Raw genomic sequence first — 25415 nt, forward strand, 5'->3', positions numbered from 1 at the left:
TTTTATGAATTTTAAATCAAACTTGTTGGATTTTTCTTTCTTAAACTTTTCATATAAAAGATTTAGTATGTAAAATAAATTCTGGAACAGTTTTATTTCTGTTTAATATTTAGCAAATACAAGAAAATGTAATTCTGGCTCAGTGCGGTGTGGTACAGACGTACGCGTGTGTCATGTGGAATAAGTTATTGGTGTAACAGTGGAAGTCCCAGAGAAAGTGTCGGAGGTTAGTCGAGGATACTCAGAGAGCACAATAATGTGATGGTTGGTTACATTGACAAACAGAATACCAGATTTTGGGCCTTAGAAAATCTGTCAAGGTTACAGCTAACGGATTACATAGTGCATCAGCAAGTTTGTAAATATTTTTTTATCTGTTGATCAATGTTGAAGTCACTTCTGATTGGTTTGCCCATTTCTGGCGCTTGAATGAATACGGGTGTGCAGCTGTGATTATGCGGATGCTTGAAAGCCGACACATGCAGTGAGCGTGCCGCATTGTGTTTCAGAGACATTAAAGCCGGCAACATTCTACTGGGAGAGGATGGAACTGTGCAGATTGCAGACTTTGGGGTGTCGGCATGGCTGGCTACAGGCAGGGACCTTTCCAGACAAAAAGTGCGGCACACGTTTGTTGGAACGCCGTGTTGGATGGCGCCAGAAGTTATGGAACAAGTTAGTTTCAGTTCACTGAGGTTTGTACAAACTGATGGTGGTTGCAAGTTTGTCTTGCAGACCTGGGTTCGAGACTGGGTGCACTACGTGGGCGCGGCCATTCTGGGGCTTGTCCTGCCTCATCAGTTTGAATCTTTGCCAGGTGTTTGATCGAGTCTATCGTGGTTTTACTCAGCCACTCCAGTTTAAAGCTCAGATGAAGCCTTCACATAAATTGTGACTACTTACTTCATTCTTTCCTGTAGCTGATACAGCATAATTAAAGAATGAAGACGTGATTGCCGCAACCGAAGGATGGCTGTGAGGTTGGTAATAATGCATAGTACGGTTTCAAGAAGCGAGAAAGATGTAATTGCATTGTGGATATTCATCCACTGCTGGAAACTGTTCAGGGATCTTCCCCAAAAATGATTTGCGGAGTGTAAGGGCAAGACTGTTCTTGGTATTTCTGGTGTGGTTTCAAAACTTGATCAGAGTAAAAATGTTTACGGACTAGCACATCCTCATTCAAGACAGAAACCAGTGCCAACACGGTGAGAATTGTGTAATCTTTCTGGGGGGACAGTCGCATAATGCGACTAGAACTTTTGCGTGTTTTTGCCACGTTTGAGCTGTTTCCATCAAAAAAGTAATTTTGGCACGTCCCTCCGTTGTACGAGTTGTGCCCTCTCTATTTCATCTATTCTGTAAGTGTGCCACTTTCTTCTGTAGGACCATGGCTACGACTTCAAAGCAGACATTTGGTCATTTGGAATCACAGCGATTGAAATGGCAACAGGAACCGCCCCCTACCATAAGTACCCACCTATGAAAGTCCTGATGTTAACACTTCAGAATGACCCTCCGACACTTGATACTGGAGCGGAAGAAAAGGATCAGTACAAAGCGTATGGCAAAACGTTTCGCAAGATGATTGTCGACTGCCTTCAGAAAGACCCGTCAAAAAGGTGGGTACGAGTGATCGAACCCTCGTGATCCGCGTAATTTATCGTGCATTTATGTGATAAGATTGGTGCAGAGAGATCTTGAGAACAGTTTTATGAATGCCGTTAGAATCATTTTTAATTTTTTGTGTGTGACTTGGTCTCGCTTATTTGATATCATTTTAAGAAACTCTAAACATTTTGTCCACCAGCCACATTTCCCTTCGCTGGCCTCAATGATGCAGTTCTGGAATGTTGTGTGTATTTTTGCGTAAATGTTTAATGGGCCCCAAATCCCTGCTTGTTGTTGCACTGGTACTAGAAGTGAACAGTCACGCAGTTTATTTTGACGCGCTTGGCTTTGTTTTAGGCCGACAGCAACCGAGCTCTTGAAACACCCCTTCTTCAAGAAAGCGAAGGACAGAAAATATCTTCAGCAGACATTAGTAGCCATTGGCCCAAGCTTAGAAACAAGAGTACAAAAAGTATGTATGTCTGAGAAAAGACTAATTTTAATTGGATCGTGAAATTGTCAAATGTGGAACCTCCATATTAATTCATTTTAATTGTATGAAGTTGCATTTGCATAGAGAATACTTTCCATGTAAGAAATGTGCTTACTCTTTCTACAGAGGCTACCAAAGCAAACTCTTAAGATATTCCTATTCCGTGTTTCTCAGGCGTCAAAACGGCAGCCTGGAACATCAGGGCGACTTCATCGAACCGTAACAGGCGAGTGGGTTTGGTCCTCAGAGGAAGAAGGTGGTGAATCTTCAGATGATGAGGTGAGATGCGCCAAAATCCTGATAGAGACTGTTTCCTGCCCTGTCAGCGGTTATTTATTTGTTGTTGTGGAACGCAGAGCTTTAGCACAAAATCCTGCGAGTTTGAGAGAGAGATTAAATGGTGTTTGAACTTTGTTCCCTCATGTTGTAGAAAAGTTGTTATGAAAAGGTGCTTCTTGTTTATTCAACATGACAAAATTCAGGCTTGGACACTTGAACATTTGTATTTTCTGCTATTTCCTGTTCCCTTTCTCATGTTCTGTGATGGCGCTGAAAAGAGCACGTTCAGTGGATGTGTGTCAAGTTCCTGTGAACTGCAATATAAAGTGAGGTGGGAAATCAGTAGACCAGCCATTCCAAATACCATGTCATAGGTACCAACTTTGACCTTCATAATGTTCGTCTATCAGGCTGAGTAGTTCAGAATAAGAAATTAATATCAGTTTTCTGAAGAATTATTCTTTACATCAAAATAAAGGTCACACTTTGTGTGGAGGAAATGTATAAAAGAAAATTCTTTGCTGTTTTTAACTGCTTCCTGTTCACCATTTGTTCTTCTTTTGTTCTTCATTATCTTATTTTTCTTCTTTTACATCTTGTTACGTTTGTTTACCGTAATATTTTTCCTCTTCCCCTTCTTCTTCTTAGTCATTATTGAGGGTTTTAAAATGTTGTTCGTAGTGTGGGGAGAAGCCAATGAATAACATTGAAACAGTTGGATCGTCAGGCAGTGAGAAGGACTTGACTGACACAGAGGGCAGTGCTGGTACTGGGACAGGCACGAGAACAAGTGAAATTATGGGGCCCGATGTCGCACAGGATAACTTGTGTCGGATGCAGGCCCATGCAGTTCCTCCAGTGAATCTTGTACTCAGAATGAGGTGAGTCGTAGCTGACCGGTCGGGCTTCATATGTAGGGCATCCTGGACTAGTTCTTTTTATTGGAACCAACAGAGTAAGTTCCCCTGCCCCATACGCTTGATGACGAGAATGGATCCTGTTTTTGAAACGTCGTGTGGATATTAACCTTGGACGATGGACAAAGTCCAATAACCCTGACTGTAACCTCGTCTGTTTGCAACAAATACATAGATAAAAATTGATGTCCTGATTGGTAATAATTCTTTCTTGTATCAACCCTTAAAAGTAAGATAATGTTAACATTTTGCAGTTTCAGTACACGTCTCCAAATTTTAAAGTTGACAAAGTCCTTCCAACATTGTAGCAGAGTAAGAGATTCCAAATATTAAATTGAGTCTGCCTGAAAAAGTTGTATGATCCGCTGTAACAATTCTGTTGAACTAGATAAATGCATTTACAGTTCACAATATTTGTATTTCAGGAATCCAAAACGAGAGTTGAACGACATTCGGTTTGAATTTGCCGTGGGGAAAGATTCGGCCGAGGGCATAGCGTCTGAGCTGGTTGGGGCAGGCCTGGTGGATGGCAGGGATATTGTTGTCATTGCTGCAAACCTTCAGAAACTTATAGACAGTGGAGGACAGCTCCGCACTGTCACCTTCCCCCTGGTGAGCGTCTCATTGCTGTTTTGTCTGTAGAAATTCGATGACTTGATTTAGCTTAAAATGATGCTTATTTTGATGTGCGTAAGCAACGTCATAGAATTGGAACAGTGCTGTTTGCATTATGACTTGGGTTTCATAGACAGAATGGAGCTGTATGGATTATTTTGCAACGTCTGAGTTCAGAATTATTTTCACTTCATGTTTGTTCGTGGTGAAGAATGATCCTGAAATTGTTACCCAACATTTTCTTAACCTGTTCTGCAGTTTTTTCTGCTTTAGCGCCAGTAATCGTAGAAGCACTAAAAATACATCATGATGTGTATTATATCAGCTCAGACAGAAAGTACGTGCAACACAAATAAGGATACCACACGTTCCTTTTATTACCTTTAGTTGCTACATTTACGAAAACTGCGAGATAGAACTGCTGAATTTTAAAATATGTCATTTGAAGTCGGGGAAATTAATTTGGCTGATAAGGCGTGTGTCAGTAGAGTGTAATACGTTACTGATAAGAGAGGCCTGGAATTATGTTCACTGCAATGTTTGCTTGGGTCTTGTACCAACATCTGTATTATTCGTTATTACAGTTGCATCACCTGATAGCTGCATGAAGGAGCAGAACTGAATCCAGTCTCTCTTCATTCAGATATATCACTGACACGTAAATGTTGCAGTGCAGTGGTAGCAGGATTAGAATCGTTGCAGGTGCCATTGAACTATATTCACATCACCAAAACAAGTTTCCTCACAATAATTTTTAATGTTCCCCATTCCTATGCCTTGATGTCCTTTCCATATCCAAACTTTGCCACAAAATTAAAATTTGCTGCACTCTGTCTTATGGCGCATTTGATTTATAAACTTGATTTTACAAAGACTTCCTTCTTTGCACGTAAATTTGTCATGTACAGCGACGTCAGAATATTCTGTTTTGCAGAGTTTGTTACTTAGTAGAGCTTGGGAATGTAATATTTGGTTCCTGAAAATTTCATGTTATATTCAGGAAACTATCCGTACAGATGTTTGGTCATTAGCTTTACAGTTTTGATGCTGTGATGATCTGTTTTGGCATATTTCTTTATTTGCCTAATTACCTTTTTCTTCATCTTCAAGTTTTTGTAGCGAGTGGGTAATGGAAAATGTGTTCAGGTGATCAGTGTCCATCATTTGCAAATGATGTATCAAGTGTTCTGTATATTCTTGTATCTTGTGTCCTATCTGCATGGTTCTAATTGCTGTAGTCAATGTACGTTCAGAACAAATTCTCAGAGAGCATTTTTGATTTATTAGCAGTGTTTAAGAAGATAAAAATTGTGAAGAAGTGTCACCTTAGAATCGCACGAATATGTTGTATTGTTACTGTAAGTTAGTTTTGTTATGTATTTCAGAACTCTGGTTATGCAAGCAATGAAGTTCCTGATGATAAAGCATTGATTGGTTTTGCTCAAATCTCCGTAACGGACTAACGCGTAAAGAAGATGGAGCCGTGAAATGCCACGTGCGATTTTGCTATGTAAACGTGGTGGTTGCTTGCGTTCATTTTATGATTCCTAAATGCAGTTGTGTAGGAATCAAGAATAAAGAGTGTGAAAGAGGAATGGAACTCTGTACTTCTCACGGATAGTGCAGGAAGTTCTTCGGCGGAACATTTAAAATAATTGCGCACGTGGCTTTTTGTTTCACGCAGATTATACGTAAAAAATGTTTTGTTGCAATACAGGTCCATGTTCATAGAGCACTGGCCAAGTAAGTTATCGGAGAGTGTGATAGATGAGAATGCACAAGTACTTACAATACCATACTTTATAACTTTATTACGGTTATTCTAGACATATTCTTTGATTTGCGGTTAGTGTATTTATGATACAGGAAACTAGAATGATGAACTAGTAAAATTCTCACTCCAGAATCAGTTGCATTTGTCTGCTCTCCATTGTAGCAGATAAATTATTCCTAAATAAATGATCTAATGTAATGGAATTTAGATTTGCATTAACAGATGGCAACTGAGAGCAGAAGGCGGTGTTCGTATTTTGATTTTGGAGCAGAGTCTTTGCATCTGAAGTATCGGCTTATAAGTGGAAAAGGTTCTAGATTTTTTTTATAATTCGCTTGTGCTGGTTAAGTTGTAAATTGAGTCTCTTACAAAAATAAAATACAATTTCTGTAAATTGGTGACACCGATTTTTTGACGTTTGCTTGTGGTGCACATCGATTATAGCCGTATAACTAAGTTTCCATGTTCACTGAAGTCACTTTGTAGATATATTAACTATATTATTATATTTTGTTATGTAAATGCAGGAATAATGCCCACAAGATTGATTATTCTTTCTTGTATGTACTTTGGAAGCATGTTTTGTCTTAGCAATTTGTGAACGTGCCAACTTGCTGGTAACCCTGAGATTCTGCCAGTCCAAAGCCTCATAACTCCTAGAGTTTCTCTGAGATCCTCAGTCTTCCAAGTGCCTGATTTTGTCCAAAAAATTCTCTGTGCCTTTCGTGTTTGCCCTGTCATCTCAGCCACCTTAATTTTGCTAATCGAACAACGCTGAATGGGCTGTTTAAATTGTCAAAGTTCTCTGTTATGTAATATTTCCATCCCAGACTTTTAACCTTTTTAATCTATTGTTTTATTTGTATATTTTGAAATTAATATATTATATTTATTTTCCTCAAAGCTACAAGTGTGTGTATATTAGCAGTAATTAGGTTTAGTACTTTTGTGATTGGGTACTTCCACTTTTATATTGACTGTCAGTTTTAGGTTAGGTTACCAAAAGCAACAAATTATCAATAGTCTGAGCACAGGTATTTTTTGAAATGCCACAAAATTAACCTCGGGCTTGTTTGAAAGGTGTCTTCAAAATGCGAATACAACCTCCAAATATTTCCTTTATTCGACTTGTTGAAGTTAGGCAGAAAGCATGCTCTAGATGTATGAATCCTTCAAGAAGTTCCCACTTTGATTCTCTATTGTAGTTCTTAGTGTTTTCATCTGGCATTTCTTGTTATGTTCTTTGCCGTGTTTATGAAAATGTTGTGATCTTGTCTTCAAATATGTGACAACTTTTTCTTCTTATTCTCTCCTTCACGGTCATTTTCATATGTCATTTGACACTACATAATGTCTGCAGTTGATACACCATTATTAAATAACTTTTAACTTTATTCCTAGTCAGAAGGCAAAATTATTGGACAGTGAATGTGGTGACGACATGCCAGCCGCTGTGCGTATTTAATTACGTGGTTACAGATGAAAGTCCAGTAAATACTGTGCAGTACTGATATGAAATTTAACCGCTTCTGGTGATTTGACATTAACGGTTTTAAGGGTAGTAAAGGCATTTGGCTTTTCCTTTCCTGTTCCAACAGAAAAACGTTTGTGCAGACAGGCGTGGGTTTAATATTGATGTTCGTCTTGTTACTATATAAATTAAGCCTGAACATGGCATGACCACGTGTCATTAGGTACAGCCCTTGGTGTGCGGATTAAAGTTTTGGCAATGGCATCAATGAATTTGTAACAACTTGTAAATTATTTTGTCAGGTATAAACAACAGTAGTGTGGTTAGTACTTTGGTCTGTGAACCGTGGTTCTTATGCCATAGTGGCCTGAAACGTTTCATAGGTGAGTGCCCATTTCTTCATCTCATATTCTGAAATTACAGCAAACCTTCCTTTTTCATGAGCATTACCCACTGTGAAACACTGGCCTAGTAATTACGAGTTACATCTTTCACTGCTGCATGCAGCAACAAGTGTTATTGGTGGTGAAGACGAGTGCTTTGTACGTGTGTTGATATCACGATGTCATTGGGAGAAATTTAGATAATGCAAAGTGACTTGACTGTTCATGGAAACATGGTGTTTGTTACATGCATTTTTTCCCTGTCACTTTGAATAAAATACTTGCCACTTTTTAAATTATAAAATTCTTCACAAAGTGTGAAAGCAGAGAAAATGGCCTATTATTAGTTTTAGGATAGTAGTACATTTGACCATTGACCTATATGAAACAAACAATGCTAGAAGAAATACATTTGAGACTGAGAGTAACTAAAATTAATTTTTTGGGGGATGTTGGATGATGCTAATCTGATACAATGTAAAAGTATTGTATGTGCCTTATGTTATTCTTTCATTTGCAAAATAGCGTGCACGTATTTGAAACTGGTTTCTCAGTTTATTTAATGGTTACATATGAAAGCTTTCATATTTAAAAATGATAGGAAAGTTTTCTGCTTAGGGATTCTAAATTTATAAATTCAGTATTTGTTTAAGTTATAAATGCTATGTAATGTTGGGTGGTGCTGCATCTTATAATTCTTTTCACTCTTGAATGAAGGTTTTGTTGCGTCCTGGTGGTCAGGACACATCGTTCTTGCAGTGAAAAGGTTACAAGAGTTCCTGTCTTCACAGAAGTAAAGAATTCAAGACACTTCAAAATAGAGAAAATGGCTGTACATAAGTGTGTTAATGTGTAGGTGGGTTGAACAGAGTGTACGCGTTCATGTGTTTCGCTTTGGCATGTCCAACGTACTGCATTTTCTCATTATCTGGTCGGACTAATTTGAGATTGTGTGCGCATATGAAATAAAATAAAGATGGATCTTGATATTTCCTGTAGTAAAGGTGGTGTGAAGGACTCTTTATAGGCCTACAGAAATTCTTACCAGTTAGGTATCGTGTTATGTGTACAGTAATTATATTCAATTTGATGATGTGCTGTGGTTATGATCAGTTGTAAAAATGTGGAAATATCTGTCCCTCAGGTTTGTGGGGTGGAAAGAAAGTAAATAAATGTGTGATAATGTGTTTATGATGCAACACCACTCCATGTTTCTCTGCTGAATCAACATTGTACGTTCCAAGCACTCTGCAAGTATTTGAGATATAAATTCTACTTTGTGATGCATTGTAGCCATTTTAAAAAGATCTGCTCAATACACTGCTGATAGATTATTTATTTATTTATTGTAGTGTAACTTATACCTCTTCACAGTGCTTCCTCATTTATTGAATTTAAATAATAGGAATAATGAAGAGCCATTTATTTTCATTTAACCATGTACATAGACCACTGTATGATTAACAAGATACTGTGAAAACGTTTTCTTGATTTATTTTATTTATGTGTTGTAATGTATGCAGAGCTTTGCTGTTGAATGCTTCCAGCTTGTCAAATGAATGTAGGTGTGTTTCTTTGGCTACAGATATGCAGACTGAATTTTTAGCTGTTCGTGAACTTTCTCAATACCTAAAAGAATCTTGATTCTAGTTGAGAAAGTTCACATTTTATTGCTCTTGCCAAACAGTTTTTGTGAAATTCAAATTTGATTTTTACTGGACAGTTCTCATTTCCTTTTTTCATGATACCTGATTTTGGCCTCATGGAGGATTTTTTGCTCACAGATTTTGATGACATGTGAACAAAAATTAGTCTTTTTTGTCAGTCAATAGTACTATATAATCATTGAATTCTGAATGGAGAAGTGCTTCTGATTTATAGGATGTGGTCATATGAACGTTTTATGTAATATTTATAATACAATAGAATGAGCCATTTTTCAGAAAATGGCTGTCAGACGGTTTGAAATTAATCAAATTTGAGTGATGCTGTAAGAGTGTGATTTCAACAGGTCACTAAACAAAAATGGAAATCATAAAAGTGTGGTTTGAAACTGGAAGCCACACTTACGAAGTTCAGATTCAAGTTTTGAAATGTGGGTATATGACACACATCTGCAGTTGTGACCCATGTTTAAGTTTTTGTTTCATTCAAAGAGGTGCACAAAGGAAATACTTTTGTTGTGTGGATGATATCCGTTTGATCTGAACTCGTATCATCTTTAGGTTTGGTGGCATAAATGTAATTTCTTGGGCGGTATTTTCAGATGATAAATTCAGAATCTGTTGGAAGAAGGTATTTGCAGATTCAGTCTGAGGTCTGGGGATTTCATGATGGTTATTAGTGTGGTCTGCAGGGTTGTGACACTGTGTGGCCTTTCACATGGTTACCAACATTTTGGACGAATGTACAGCTTTCATCTACACTGAAGAAAGGTGAAGATAAATGCCTGTAAGATGTAAGTAACCGTTTACAAGATCACAAAAGTGAAAGGAAGACGTTGGTTGGACGGACAGCATATATGGGAGAATTTCTTTCATTAGCATATCATTAACATACGGAACCGGAAAGTGCAAAGTTTTGAATATTTAAGACTTCATTTGTTCAATATTGTTGTACTCGCGTATGCCGATGGCGCTGCTGCTGACTAAAGAAACTCGGTCAATAACTTTTATGGACAAGTGACGCCATCTTCGACGCATGCGCAAGTTCAATTCCGTTGGTAATTTGCGGTCCCGTTCTGCGGTGTGTGCTGGAAGATTGTAATGGTTCTGGTACGCGCACCTTGATAAACACAGTAAGGTGCACGCTGCTTGCCGAATCATTTCAGGCTGACTGATACGTCGGTGAGTAAGAAGTGTTTTTATTTCGTATTGTGCTTGTCTTTGTTTGTACTGTGATTCGGCATTACGTACAGGTTGTGCGAAGAATTTACATAATTTTTTGCTTGTGAGTTACGCTAGTGATTTGTTGCAGTGATCGGTTTTAATGACTGAAACAACGAATGCGTGTTACCCATCGCTTTCTTGTCCATTATATATTGGCTGTTGGCATCGGCCCAACTGCCCTGTATTTACCTATGTTAACATGGTTGAAGCTGGAATATTTATAGGTAATGAGTCCGAAAGGAAAAACAGTGCATGAAATTAGAAATGGGAAATTAATATTTTAAGTTGTATTATAATTTATTTCAAAGGAAGGAAATGCTCCAACGGGACTCTTTTAATATGGAGATATTATTTCAGGCATTGATTGCTACAAGGCACCACACCAATTCGAAATTGCAGATCGCGGCAGATATTTGCGCACGAGCATACGAATGTCAGATGTCACCGGAAGTAATATTTTATGAAATATGTGTGAAAAACAAGATCTCCTTGGCTTAAGTAACAGAAGGAATTACTATGCATCCAGATTTGTTTTGTTCGTATGGTAAGAGCAAACGCAAACTTAGTGATCTGCATTTTTCTTGTGTGACCGTTGGTCGACATGGTGCAGGCAGCGTGTGGTCCTTTCCGATATTTTTTGCGGTCTGACTCGGTACTCGAATTTTCTACTACATGCGGCCCGAAATACCCCAAGTTCAATAAATTTGAAGTTTAAAATGCAAGTCACTTGTGTACCGCCGTTTTATATTTTAATTAAATTCACATTTGTGTGTGCGTGTGGGATAGTAGAGGAACGAAAAATGTTTCTGAAGCTTTGCCCTAATTATGGAATTATTAAAAGTGAACCATCTCTTTTTTAAGCGGGCCGTAGTAGACGCTGAGTTTCGCGTGCTTTATGTAGCAAGTGAGGGAAATGAGGAAAAAATCAAGACATTTGATGGAGATGCCTATTCTGGGCGCTTACTGTAGGGTCACGTGGGAAGCTAATCTCGTTGCACACTATTGTTTAAACTTTCGACTGTGGTACTTTTGAAATCGATGTTGAAGTCGTCAGCTAATGGCCCTGGACAAAACCTAATTCTTTGTCTTCTGGTGACGGGTAAGAGATAACTTTAATTTAATTTAAAACAAGTTTTGTTTTACAAGATTGTGCCTTGGGAAATGTTCGTGGATTAACACTTTATTGTTGAGCTGTGATTTGTTGACTTGTATGTAGGTTTTTAAGAAGGCATCTTATTAATTTTTTCGCATTTTGACAGTCCGTGTGTTTGATCCTTGTTTCGGTTGTACAACCACCAGTCATTTCTCTCTGCCCGTTTTCACAGCGAACCGAATATCGCTACTTGTATCAGTTAAACTTCTTTTACGTCACGTGTGTACTGTGAACGGCCAAGGTTGCTGTTAACCAAATGAGAATTCGTTCATTTGCTGTGGCACGGCTTTCGTGTGCCTCTGTTTCCCGTCGCTCGTCATTTGTGCCCATATTATTCGCCGTCACGTAGTGAGGTCTGTCTCGGCGGAGGACACGTCTGCGTCTCGCATAATCGTAAATATTTAGAACTGCATATCTTGATAACCTTGACCCTGTCAGTTCCATTCGTTATGTCAGTTAATTTAACTGCGGACGATCTACCAGCCACTGTCGACAACAATAAACGTGTTGACCTTAGCATTTCTAGCAATTAGTCGGACTACGCATTAATGATCGAGTTGGGGAATTATTGGAAGTGCTGTTTTCTGAGGAGAGTTAAGTTTCCTTGAGAATTTATTACATTTCTTACACTTTTTTTCACGCCAGCGATTTAAAGATTGAGTTTGCGATATAATGTGAAGGCCGCCAGTTTTCAAGATCGTTATGGCACGTTTTGTGTTAGTCATATGATGATGCTGATATCCTTTCGGTCCTTTGATGATCGTTCAGCGTACCGTATCCATCTTAAACCCTGAAGATGGAGACAGTACGCTTGGCCAAAACGTTAATATCAAACTACGAGTGTACATTGCGAGAGAACAAACAAAAACTTCACAATGTTTTCACCACGCGACGGGCTTTAACCTGCCTTTTGGAATTTTGCCTTCGTATTTCGGTTCTTATCAGATCGTATCTGATGAGACCAACGAACCGATACGATCTTTGTTGGGATCAAGGTTTAATAGCAGACGAGACCCTTGCTTCGTGTTTGTTAATACGAAGCCTGATAATATCTGATGACAGACTGATTAAGTTCTTGACAATGGTCAACTACAACACCTGGTTTACGTCAATATGGAAATATAGGTCAGTTGTTCGCGTATAAATTGTCATGTCTTGTCTGGGGAAGAAAATACTTTCAAGTTTGAATTTACAAGTAACGCAGCCATGTTTGGAAAGTGACCACACGGTTATTAATTTGTTTGTTATTTTCATCGTAAAGAACAGGACCCGTTTGCCCATTCAACATTCTCCTTGACGTCATTTATTGTCAAAGGTAAGTGTGTTTCTTTTGTGATTTCCAGAAAATGGCCGCCTTTCAAGACTTAAAATGTGGATATTTGAACACACGAGTTGTTCCACGAAATGGCCGGGCGGTGCGCGTAGAAAGGAAGGGCTGGTCACTTCTTTCGTAAGAAACACAGCCCCACGACCACCTGAATGGCAATTGCCCGTGTGTTTTCTGCCAGTCACATTTCACGACAGACAAGTCATTCAAGCCTTCCGATGTCCTTGTGTGTGTTTGCTAACAAGGCGGATTGCGTCGCTGAGCTCCGGGTGGAGCCGGAGGCGCTGTGTGCCGCTCCTTTGAGCAATTAAGTGATGGGGCATGGACGTGGGGTAGCAGAACCATGCGAACAACATAAGTCTGGAGGGAGATGGCAAAATACAAATGGCGGCCAAGTAGGCCTTCGTTTCGGGTGTTACTTCCCGAACACGACGTGCGGTGAATTGGCGTGTCTATTAATTACGCAAGCCAGCAATTACGACACGGCATCTGTGCGATTAATTTAAATTATATCCAACAAATTTAACGAAGTCACGGTCTGTCCTCGAGTAATGAAATGTCTCGCATGTGATCGGCGGAGGACAGATAAGAGTGGATGAATAAACAGTGATAAAGCTGGAGACGACGTAACAAAACCCACCCTTTTGTCAGTGCCGTGTGATTCTGCGACACGCGACCTCTGCCCCTTACCGATCAAGGACAGAAATCTCCAAGGTCGACGTCTATCTTGCCATACGTCCGATTCTGGGTTCGACGTTTCGGGCCTGCGTGTTCGCAGTGTCGGTATATCTGATGGCCGCTGTTAATTTTTGAGACGAGTCGTCACCAAAACACGCTGTCCGGTCGAAAGAGGGAGTAGGCTAAGAAGAAGAATTAAAGAGTAAATAAACACAACAAACATAAGGAGAAAATCGAAGACCCGCCTTTGTGCCGTTGTTGTATTAAATAAGCAGTGGACGAATCGAACTTCGTACTGTGATGTAAGCATTTCACGCGCTACAAACAGCAAAAAAAAGTCCTGATTTGTTGCTCTTTGTGTCCTGGGTTAGGTTTTTAAAATAGACCTGATTTCTGTCTCGGCAACTGACCGCCGGTTCAGAAGGAATTCGCCTTTTCCGCACTTGGCTCGCGAATACACGGATCTGACCTTGAGCCAAAAAGAACCGGAAAACGAAAAGAAAAACGTGGTCAGGCGCGTTGACTGGGCCCAGTTTTTCAAATCCTGAACACCTCTTCGACTTTTATCTCGTACGTAATTTGCGCAGAGCGCATGACGGAACCGCGAAGCGAACTTTCGTGGCATTTAGTGCCATTGGGGGGGGGGGGGGGGGGGGGGAACTACTTTTTGCTGATTTACGTAAAATTCGTCCGCCCGTCTTACTCCAGAATTCAGGCATAACCTGCAAATGTGGAGTCTACCTGACGAGATGAATGAATACGAAGGTCGTCTAAATAATACAAAGATTATTTTTTCGTCGTTGCATTCTGGGAGCTTCTTCCGCGGAGTAGAGTGATGGATGACGCGGGCGTGAAGCCGACAATTCGCTCTCATGGCTGCCTCTTTCGTGCACGTCCAGCTGATGCGACGAAATGTCGCCTGCTGCACGAGATTCCGCCCGCGTTCGCGTTTTAATGAAACGGAAGTGCTTCGGGTTTCATAAAATGTACAGGCCGAGGGACTGTTTGTTGGCTTTTCAGGAAGGACTCGGCTCGTAGGAGTAAGTACACATAATTTCCGGGAAAGTACATCAGAAGACGCCACGACCGTTTTCCGCATCGCTCCTTCCCGATTCCCGCGGCTTGTCCGACATTTGAAGCGAAATTTCTGCAAGTCGAGTGAGTCCGCTGTAACGGCTGCCGGAATTCGTTCTTAACAGACGTCGTTGCACTTGGAAGCTCAGGAGGACACAGCTCGAGTAAGTGACATTTAAAAGTTGTTCCCTTGCCCGTTATCAGTTTTAAGGCCTCCAGGATAACAATCAGACGAGTGCACTTCGAGACGACGTTGCGGGAGACACTCGGAGAAAGCGTTGTTCTGTCTCAGCCTTTTCCCTTTTGTTCTAGAGTGTGTGGTTTCGAGTTGAATAAAGACAGATTTACATTTAATTGCCACCGGGTGACATAATTACCTCAAATGAATGGTAATGAAACAATTGAGAGGGATTTGTAGCTTATCAGATATTCTAAACTTAAGTGGAATTAAGGAATTAGTTTGAAATTAACGCTGCCAGTATCTTGGTGTACCGCTGTACCTTAATAGCAGTAGCTAATTTTTTCTTAGTCACTCCCATGTCAAGAAAAACCACTGAAACATTTTTTCTTTTGTGAAATTCGGCAAATCAGAAATGAGATTGACATCTTCCGAGCTATAACGTCTCATATTTTTAGGTGTTCGTGAGTAGCAGTACATTTGCTTTTAATTGTATTTTCTTTATCTGTTGTCCCTTGGCGTGACGCCAGATATCATATGCGTACAGTCCGTGTAATATGAACGTATTCTGGGTCGCCGTGAAGAACACAACGGTGCGAGACAGCAGACGCCGTAGCAAGCTAAAGGGTAATGAAACTCGCCAACAGAGGCGCTGACTGGGCCTCGTTTGTTTCCAGGGTTGGAAAAGAAGTGATGGGAGAAGATGACACGGGAGCGTTCAGCACTTGGGACTACGTGGTCCTTGTCGCTATGCTCTTGATCTCAGCGGGTATCGGAGTGTACTACCGCTTCACTGGAGGCAGGCAGAAGACCACGCAAGTCAGTAATCACACCGCAAAACTCCTCAAAGCATTAAGCCCGTTGCCGGGAGCTTGTTTTATTAAAGTAGTAGAATGGTGGCCCTTCTCAGTGGACAGTCGAGTTTGATTCAGGATGGTTCGTGTGGAAAGAGTGACTGAAGAAAAGATTTTATGCATTTGTGTCTCTGATAGTTTCCCCACGCTTTTTAAGAAACTTCTTCCTGATGGATTTCAAACTGCTAGGTGCGACCCTGCAGTTTATCTTCAGTAACAAATGTGCGCTTACTTCTGTTGATCAGATCTTATAAAGTCAGACAGACTGAATGGAAGCGACAAGTCTTACAGAAAAATGAGTTGACCACATTTCGCTGATATTGCTTAGAGACAAATAGATCTCCCTCAATAAGTGTATTTTCTTCTGGTATTTGAAGCTGTAAGTAAATGTGAAAATCTATGGGCTCATTCATAAGCCGATGTCACTCTGAGGCCGAGGAAAATAAGAGTTTTCTTATCAGACTTATGATAGTTGCAAAATTACACTTCAGAATAATTTTAGCTTGATGCTTGGACATTTCATTTTCAGTTAAAATGCTGGAAATTCCATTACGAATGTTCGTTAAAACCGGTACCCGAAGTTATTGAGATGCGATTGCTTCCAGGACACAGGCACGTGCTTCACTGCTCGTGTGCTCAGTGCAGAACACTTTTAGAATGGAAAACAGCGGAACAGTGTCGTTTTAAATAATGACAGCCCTACACATAAACTGCGTAACCATTTCAAAGCAGAGTCCTCTTTGCATAATCTTTTATCTTTTTACGTTTGTTTGCTTAAAACTTGAGAAAATTTGACCTGACATATTCAAGAATTTTAATGTCAGATTTGGTCCTGTAGGTTGTGACATGAAGTGGACTGTCACGACCTCGAACAGACCAACTGCGTCACATTCACCACCAGAAGAACCTCAGATCTCATTACTGTAACATTTTTGCATTAATATCTGTTTTCTGAAGTGAAACAAAGTTTATCTCAAATTGAAGTTTCACTGTTTCAATATGTGACTAATGAGCCAGTTCTTTGATTGCAGGAGTACTTGCTGGGGGACCGCAATCTGTCCGTTTTCCCCGTTTCTGTCTCCCTGATGGCCAGCTTCATGTCTGCTATCACTCTTCTCGGAGTCACTATGGAGAACTATGCGTATGGGACGCAGTTCGTCGTGATAAACTTTTCATACGGACTGGCGACCCCCATCGCGGCATACTGCTTTCTTCCAGTGTTCTTCAAACTGCAAGCCACTAGTGCCTACCATGTAGGTGCTGTCCTCACAAAAACAAAACTACCATTAAATAAAGAATCGTCATGGGGACTTACGAATTTTTCATATTCCGCGTCAACTCTCACACTTTCCAGACCACATAACGTACACTGTCTAAATTGGAAGAGGATGTAATTGTGCTATTTGAAAATTTTGATGTTGGTCTTCTGGGTTGTAATGTTGAGCTCTGACGATGGATAAAGTGTCTTCCTCTGAAATAACAGCGTCTGCCCAGAACACCAACATTATGAAGAATATTCCATTCCATCCAAATCACAATCTTCCTCACGTAACTGATAAAGTAAATGTGGATCACTGCTCCTGGGATGCTGCAACCCTGCAGACTGCCATGAGAACTGAAAATCTCATCTCATACAGAAAACAAGTTTGAAGTGTAATTTGGGAAGCTGTCGTAATCTCTCTGTATGTACCGCTCTCTTGCAGTACCTGGAGCTGCGGTTCGGACGGGTGGCGCGGCTGGCCGCTTCGATCGCGTTCTCCCTGCAGATGGTCCTTTATATGGGCATCGTGGTGTATGCTCCGGCCCTAGCCCTGGAGGCTGTTACAGGTCTTTCGAAGACCCTTTCTGTTCTAAGTATTGGCCTCGTCTGTACCTTCTATTCTACCATCGGTGGCATGAAAGCTGTTGTTGTTACTGACGTCTTTCAGGTGGGTCGGAAAATGTTCAAAGAGTCTGCTTTTCTGTTCTGTCATGGTCGAGGAGGAGATCCTATTGATATTTTTTGAACGTTTATTTACATTTTGCATGATTTCAAATCCTAGAACCTTTGTTTTGATTATCGTTTCATTTACAGATTATAAATGATAAGTTAGAAGGTTTGTTGTCATTAAATGTTGGTGTCAGTTAATAATATCAGTTGACTTTATTTAATTACAGTTATTACATAATTACTTAATAATACTAATTAAACAATATCAACCTAAGTTAAATCATGGGCCAAGTAAACTTACTAAATCAGAGAAAGACATTATTTTAAAGAAAGCGAAGCAAAGTGCCAAGTTAAAAGAATTATAAACAGATTACTCAATTTTTGGTATTAGCCAAAGAGTTTACAAGTGAATTTTACCTTTTAATTTCGTCTTGTAATCTTTGTGGTTAATGGTTGAACAGAAGGTTTGTCTGTGCGTTGGGTGTGATACAAGGATGGCAAATGTTGGTATTGTTTACCTGTCTCCTGGGCTTCGTGTCTGAAGCGGATGCTTTCCAGAAGGACTCCCCAACATCTGTTAACTACATTATGTCAGGCCAATATAATTGTTTTATGTGCTTGTGTTTATGTCATCAAAACGTGATGATTAGTTCTTTGTTTTCAGTCCCTGTTAATGTTTGTGGCCGTTTACGTGGTGATTATCAAAGCTACAATAGATGCGGGAGGTCTGGCAGAAGTGTGGGAGATAGCTGTTAATGGGAGCAGAGTTGAATTTGACAAGTGAGTTGCCGCTCGGCGCTTCTGTCTCTTAGCTCGGTGTTCAGATCTTTTAATACCGGTTATCGGCACAGTCATAATGACGAGGCACCAAGCAAGAGCATTTTGGTGGAGATGTTCGCCTCTCGTGCATGCTTCATGACTTTGTTCCTTTTGGTACAAATGTGTTCCGAATTAACATGTTTCTGTCATCGTCATCGCAGCCAAGGGGTTAACACTCATGATTCATATTTTGAGGGTTATGGGTTTAAAAATTGGCCTAGTTCTGGCTGTTCTGACTTGGTTTCCTTCAGTCCCTCTACGCAAATGCCAGGTCAGTAACTTCAATTAGACCACTCCATTCCGTATTCTTTCCAATGCATTATTCATCCTATCATTCAACACTTTATGGTTTGAATCATTAAATAAACCACAAACAATCATCATTATTGTTTTTATTTTCTGAATGCTAACTTTTTATGCTTTTCTATAAATAATGTAATACAAAAAAGGACCTTCATATAATTTTTCTAAAGATCAGTTCAACAGTTCTCGTATTATGAGATGACAGAATAGAAACAGCGAGACGTACATATAAAGCTTAATTTACTCTACAACTTGCGTCTGAAACATTTTTCACTGCAATAAATACACAGTCAGTTATGTGCGCACAAATGCATGCAGTAGGTCGTGTAAAGTATCCATTGTTTTGTATTATTTTAGAAAAAAATGAAAATTCATTAAAAAAATTTAATAAAGCTCCCGAATATAAAATTTCATGAAAATCCATTCATCTGTTCTTGAGTTGTTACGTACGGACAGACAGGTGTGGAGGAAGCTAAGAGAGACATTTTTGTCAACTTTCTTTTTAAATTCATCTAAAATGAAGTTGTGAGTTGTAACTTAGGCTGCTTTTTCTGTCCTGTGTGGCATCGATGTTGCTGCGTGAACGAGAGTCTCTTTCATTTTGCTTCGCAGCTTTGATCCTGATCCAACTGTGCGCCACACGTGGTGGAGTCTAATCATCGGCGGAGGCTTGACGTACTTGTCACTGTACGCTGTGAACCAAGCTCAAGTACAGCGTCTGCTGACTCTAAAGTAAGTGCAGCTCGTATACTTCTTCTGACCCTTGACTTCACAGTGAAGTTTTAACCCGGAGAAATAGATCGTATGTATTAAGATGAGGACCTTCCCTTGATTGTCGGTGTTTAGTTAAGTGTGTTTGAATCAGCTGTTTTGCAGTAATGTGTGCGCATCTGTCACTTTTCTCACGTGCGTATACGTCTGTACTTATATTGCGTTGTAGGTGAAAGAAAGGGAATGGCGGTCCCAAAAAAAGAATGACGTTGTGTCTGAGTTACAATAATTTGTTATGGAAGCTTAAACAAGTTTCTGTTGCAAGAACATTAGTGCATGAACTGTCTTCATCTGCATGGTATATAATTTCATTCTTATTTTGCATTGCTGCTTCTATACATGTGCAGTAACACGCTTATTCAAAAGGCATTTGCATTCATTTGTTTGCTGGCGTCAGAACAAAGCTAGTTCTCTAGCAACTGCGCCTTAATGTCCAACGTCAACTTTTCTACTTTTCTTTCTCTCTCTGTCTGAGGTCTTGATGTAATCAGCTGATTAAGATGTGGCATTAGATAAGAAATGAGACTTGCAGTATTTGTACCCTTTGTGTTCTGGAACAGGGACTTGAAGAAGTCGCAGCGGGCCCTGTGGATCAGCTGGCCTGTTCTCACTTTGCTTAGCCTGAGCACCTCGTTCTCGGGCCTCGCCATTTACTCAAAGTACAGTGGTTGTGATCCTTTAAAAGCTGGGCGAATTTCTGCTTACGACCAGGTATGACAGCGTACATGATCCCTCTGTCTTATTGTGAATGACCAGTGCGTTTGGGTTCACTTTATAGCCATATTAATCAGTCATATTTTCTGCTAGGTATAATTTTTGATGCAGTACTAATAGTGGAAAATTGCTCAAATTTTGGCCCCAAATAAGGAATTATCGGATGATCGTACAGTTCTTTTGAAGAGGATGATGTTTTACTTGTTGTTGTGCAGATAAATATCCAGTCTGTTTGTTCCAGCTGATGCCTCTTTACGTAGTGGACAGTCTGAGGCACCTCCCAGGCCTCCCAGGGTTGTTTGTTGCTGGTATATTCAGTGGGTCCTTAAGTACTGTGTCCTCAGCTGTCAACTCTCTTGCAGCTGTGACTTTGGAAGATTACTTCAAGGTACAAGCTGGTATAGTACCAACATGTTGTCCATTAATGAGCGAGTCCCTTTGGAATTTACATGGGGAACATGCATTCCAAATTAGTACTTCTCTCAGATGTACTGTAGACATAAATAAAATTGTGGTGTGCTTATGAAAGTGTCCATTTTTGTGTTCAGGTGCCAAATTTGGTGATACATTGTCATTGTTTCAACACTGAAAAGAGTGTCGGTGTTCCAGTGCCAATCAGTTGCAAAACTTGCTGGCCTCTGACATGGAGTCTTTCTTAACTGTTGTCTCCTGGTTTGAATCTTTTGCTTTCTGTAGCCAGCTTACGCTAGCCTGAAAGGCACACCACTACCCGAAGTTTGGAGTGGGTTCATCTCAAAGATACTGGCGCTGCTGTATGGGCTACTGTGTCTTGGTATGGCCTACGCTGCAGAGTACCTGGGCGGTGTTCTCCAGGCGAGCCTGACCATCTTTGGAGTTGTGGGTGGACCGCTGTTTGGGTTATTCACGTTGGGGATGTTCTTTCCCTCGGTCAATCAGATAGTGAGTTTAGTTGCAGCCCATTACTAAATTTGTTAATTTGCTGTTCATGATTTTAGGATGATTAGTTCACGAAGGCTGAGATGTGAGAAACAAAAAAAATACACACACAGTCTTGGATGTAAATTTAAGTGGAAGAGTTTTTTTCTTGTTGAAATGCCTTTCTGTGTTTATCTTCTGTACAGAAGTAACGAAAGAATTAATTCTTATCTGTAGCACTATATATTTGTAGTTGCAGTGTTATTAACAGTTTCCTTTCTGATCCTTCAAGACCCAACGTCCAGAGTTACAGGAAATAAAGCCTAACACAATTTTCTTCATATTTTCATGCAGGAATAGTTGTAGATGGTGAAGGATGTGTGTAGTAAATCAAGAGAATTAAAATCTTCCAGAAAATATTATTTTCTGATCAAAGACTGAACAGTAAGACCTATCACATACCACGTTCAGTTGTATTTTGCTGTGGTTTTGTTTCAGGGGGCAGTGACTGGGCTCCTCGTTGGCATTGCTTTGTCACTGTGGATTGGATTCGGTGGCCCCAAGCCCCCTCCAAAAATGTTGCCTATGTCAACTGAGAGTTGTTCACCAAGAATACAGACTGATTTATTGAACATGAGTGCTTCAAGCAGGGTTCAGATGACAAGACTGATTCAAAATGCAACAACTGAAGTTACCAGGGCTGCTGACAGGTGAGACCCCTGAAAGACGCGGGCTTCGTCTCGTAATTACAGCATAAGGAAATTATGGCTGATGATATGTTTAGATTTTCTCTGTTGTGCATTAGGAATTATGTTTGATGCATCCAGTTTGGTCAGTCTATTGATATAGGACACATCATCAGGATACATAGATCGAATCAAATTTTTAGCGTAACTTAACATGCTGTAGAAATATTTTTCCAAGTAACTTTTTTAGTTTTTAAAAATATGACACAAAGTCCGATGAATCCAGACTGAATATGAGGATGCGTTTGTTCTTTATTTTATCATTAATGTAATGTTAAGTGTTACCCTCAGACTAACGTATAAACATGCTTTTCTCTATGTTTACAGTTCTGATGACTACTTTCTTCTATATAAACTGTCGTATATGTGGTATGTTGTGATTGGCTTCCTGGTGACGCTGCTTGTTGGTATCATTGTCAGCTACGTTATTAGTTGGTGTCGTAAGGAACCAGAGACGGTGCATAACCCAGACCTGTTTGCCCCTCTTGTTCGGGGCTATGTCAAACGGAGGTACCAGACAAAGGCACCGGTAGATGATGAAGATGAAGTAAGTTGAACTTATAAATGTGATATCTGTTATTTAATATTTTGACGTTTAGTCAATTGATGGATTTAAAGTTGAGTTCTCTGCACTTGTAAACCACATCTGTTAGTGTGTCAAACAAATCAAGACAGAACTTGGAAACTAAACTTAAGAGGATGAGGTCTGAGGTTTCACAGTGGTGAAAATGTTGATTGCAGTTTTCAAGGTTGGAGGTAAGACATTTCTCCAAACCACCAGAAACCACATACAGCACAGCATCATAAAACATAAGACTGTGAGGAACTTAGCAGAAATGTTGGTGTGGAAGTAGCGTTTCCTGCACGCGAGATAGAATAGTTAAATTTCCATGAGTACGCTTGTAAAGGTTATGTCACTAACTTATTGTTTCTAGGTGGCAATGAAGGAAAAGAATGGCATCAAAATTATCAGAATCGACGATGATGCCGATAGAGTGCCTGAATATAACGAGAACCAGAAACTCTCTGCAGCAACACCATTATAACAGTTACTGAAAATAAGTGTTAAGGCTCTCAGTGCCCACATAACAGGTATAGTCACACCGTAACCGATTGCAGATGGCATTGCGCCTTACTTGAAACCATGGCCTTTAAACCTGACATTTGATGCGGTTGTTACTTCAGTTTAGTCAACATGAGAGCAACCTACAATGACCATACCAAAAACCATGAGTACATTTACTGTACACTAAAACAAATGCTCATGAAAGAAAACAGGTACTGTGTGTCGTACCTAAATATGTCCCATCGCTTCTCTGAGAATGATCAGTGCATTTCTGTCAGCACTGCATGAGCTTATAGTAGAAATCTATTCCAGCACCTTACAACCAGCTTTGAGAACCGCGTCATTGTTCTTATAGTTCTGGCCTGTCATGTGATATTTAGAGACCTGAAGTAGGCGGTAGTTTGAGGGGGTCATGAGCATGTGTTCTTTCCTGTGTCACATGTGCAGTGTGAGGTTGGAATTGTCATGTTGAAGGCTGACTGTGTTTCTCATTGGCCACTTGTCACAAAGAATTATTATTCTCATTTCTTAAGTAATAACCATCAAGTACAAAAGTTCCCACATGTATAACATGCCTATTTATGTTATACACAGTATACACTTTGCTAGTATTGTATAAATATTATGTTTGTTTGTTACTAAGAAGCTTATATTACTCTGTTCCTTAATCAGGTATTTCTGATTTACAGATTTTACTTCCTGAACACCAAGCAGAAGATTACAGATTGTATGAATAATTAATTATGCAACATTATTTTTGTATGAATCATACAGAGTTCATAAGAGTAAATCAGTATTTTAAAATAGAAAATTGGATTACTTAGAGGTCTGGTCTTGTGTGTCAACTGCAACACTTTGTGGTGGGATGAGGATCCCGTCCCAAATCTGAACTAACCGCAAAGTGTGTGCGTCTTGTAAAGCACTCATCATTCCAAATAACAATGGCCACTGTTACTCAGTATGAAGAAAATTATGGATGATACTCTTAAGTCTGGTCCTAACAGATATTATTGACCTAGTGGTATTTGTTCTCTGCATCAGCTGTGATAGTATTCGTAGCATATGTGTCCTTTAATCCGACCATTATCCAGGCTGCTGCATCTGTGAATAATTTCTTCATGGCAGGTGCGCTACTCATTGTAAAAGGTGTTGATGATGACTGCTGGCGGGGAATCTTCGGCTTAACACAAGCTCCAGGCCTCAGCATGAAGTCAGTATTCTTTACAATCACAAAATTGTTCATTTATTAGAGGTGAGTGTAAGCAAAAACAAGCACAAAAGTTTGGAAATATTTCCGGTCAGTCTCAAACCCAAGATGTTTGACACAGAAGTGCAGTGCCTTATTGCTGGCTCCCAGATCACTCTCATTATCAAAAACACATTCATGAGACCATGGGAACGCTATTGAAGGAAGTTGAAAACATCTCTCACTCTTTTCTTAATCATTGAATAATTCTTTTGTAAATAAAAGAGATATTAGAACGGGTTGGAGTTAAGCTGTTGAACGCATCCTCTAGGTGTGGCTTGTGAAAGTATTCCTTTGTTTTATGAATATTTTTAATTAAGATTTTATTTTCTGTTTGTGCTACATGCAGCTTGTGAAACATGAGCCTCATGCCTTGAACTACCTCATGCTCCAAGACCAAGTAATATGCAAGCTACTACATTATAATATTTTCAGTAAGGTGTAACGTATATTTTGATAGCCATTCAGCAGTGACCATCTTGGGTGGAAGGAGAAGGGAGATATTAATTAATTTATTTGATATAATGTAGCAGTGAACTAGGAAGAGGTATATAATGGTCTATGACTGTACAGATTTTCACAAAGGAAGTATAATTTTTATGTAAATACATAAATATTAAGAGGTACAGCTACAACAGCATTTTAGTTAAAATTTGGGGGTTTACCATGTTCCTAGTTGAAGCCTTTCCAAGTAGATGGTGACATTGAAATAGAGGTATACGTGCTTCCAAAGAATCAAAGTATGAGAACAATGAACTAAGTGAAGTGAACTTTATTCCACCACACTGCTTACTAAATGTGGCGCTTTAACTAAGTTAAAAAGGCGAATGAATTTCATGTTCTTTTACTGCAAATGTTCCTTGCTCACAGATTTGTGAACATGCACTATACTTTGGTTCTTCAAATGCAATTTGTTGTTCTATAAAAAGTGTCTATACAAATGTCTTCCAAGTAAAACACTGCATATGTTTGATGTACATGTCTTTTATGCTCATGTCTCTGTTTAGACATTAAATTATCTGCTGTTTGTAATTTACAAAAATGAAATATTTTGATTTGTAACTGTTTACAATTTAAATAAAAAAGTTGTTTATGTATTGTTACTGGAGTATAAGATAATTGAAACATCAGTTTAAAACTTTCTAAACTATCTAAAGGAGTAAAGACTACAGGAAACTTCTAAAGTATTGAACATCAACTTGTATTGTTATTCATCTGATTTTAATAA

The 25415-nt window shown here is 39.6% G+C and overlaps 2 protein-coding genes across 9 annotated transcripts in view; both read left to right on the top strand.

Annotated features, from left to right (window-relative positions):
• fray (oxidative stress responsive kinase frayed) overlaps window positions 1-8877 on the top strand; it is a 24371-nt gene extending 15494 nt beyond the window's left edge. For 4 of the 5 annotated variants that reach the window (XM_022059662.2, XM_087359724.1, XM_022059664.2 and 1 more), the window contains 7 exons: window positions 510-675; window positions 1387-1622; window positions 1969-2083; window positions 2279-2383; window positions 3065-3264; window positions 3726-3912; window positions 5301-8877. In XM_022059662.2, the coding sequence (XP_021915354.1) occupies window positions 510-675; window positions 1387-1622; window positions 1969-2083; window positions 2279-2383; window positions 3065-3264; window positions 3726-3912; window positions 5301-5378 (1087 nt within the window). In that variant the 3' untranslated portion in view covers window positions 5379-8877. Of the gene's footprint in view, window positions 1-509; window positions 676-1386; window positions 1623-1968; window positions 2084-2278; window positions 2384-3064; window positions 3265-3725; window positions 3913-4499; window positions 5276-5300 lie in introns of those variants that run through there. The other variant, XM_022059663.2, reaches the window with a different exon arrangement.
• Window positions 8878-10230: 1353 nt separating this feature from the next.
• LOC110827766 (putative sodium-dependent multivitamin transporter) lies at window positions 10231-25290 on the top strand. Of its 4 annotated transcripts, none has more exons than XM_087359721.1 (14): window positions 10231-10389; window positions 10520-10655; window positions 15519-15660; window positions 16727-16948; window positions 17399-17623; window positions 18290-18405; window positions 19360-19479; window positions 20079-20229; window positions 20474-20620; window positions 20929-21153; window positions 21628-21839; window positions 22203-22422; window positions 22811-22967; window positions 23631-25290. In XM_087359721.1, exons 3-13 carry the CDS (start codon window positions 15535-15537, stop codon window positions 22919-22921), a joined length of 1875 nt encoding a protein of 624 aa, XP_087215847.1. In that variant the 5' UTR covers window positions 10231-10389; window positions 10520-10655; window positions 15519-15534; the 3' UTR covers window positions 22922-22967; window positions 23631-25290. The 4 variants fall into 4 exon arrangements, with proteins under 4 accessions (XP_087215847.1, XP_087215846.1, XP_021915426.2 ...); XM_087359720.1 differs by lacking the exon at window positions 10520-10655 and adding an exon at window positions 14610-14827; XM_022059734.2 differs by lacking the exon at window positions 10520-10655 and having other exon boundaries at window positions 10232-10389.
• Window positions 25291-25415: the final 125 nt, after the last annotated feature.

This window comes from Zootermopsis nevadensis, unplaced genomic scaffold (genome assembly GCF_977971745.1).
Source record: "Zootermopsis nevadensis isolate Lab colony 2312 unplaced genomic scaffold, Znev_1.0 Znev_ptg000032l, whole genome shotgun sequence".
Classification (NCBI taxonomy): Eukaryota; Metazoa; Arthropoda; class Insecta; order Blattodea; family Termopsidae; genus Zootermopsis; species Zootermopsis nevadensis.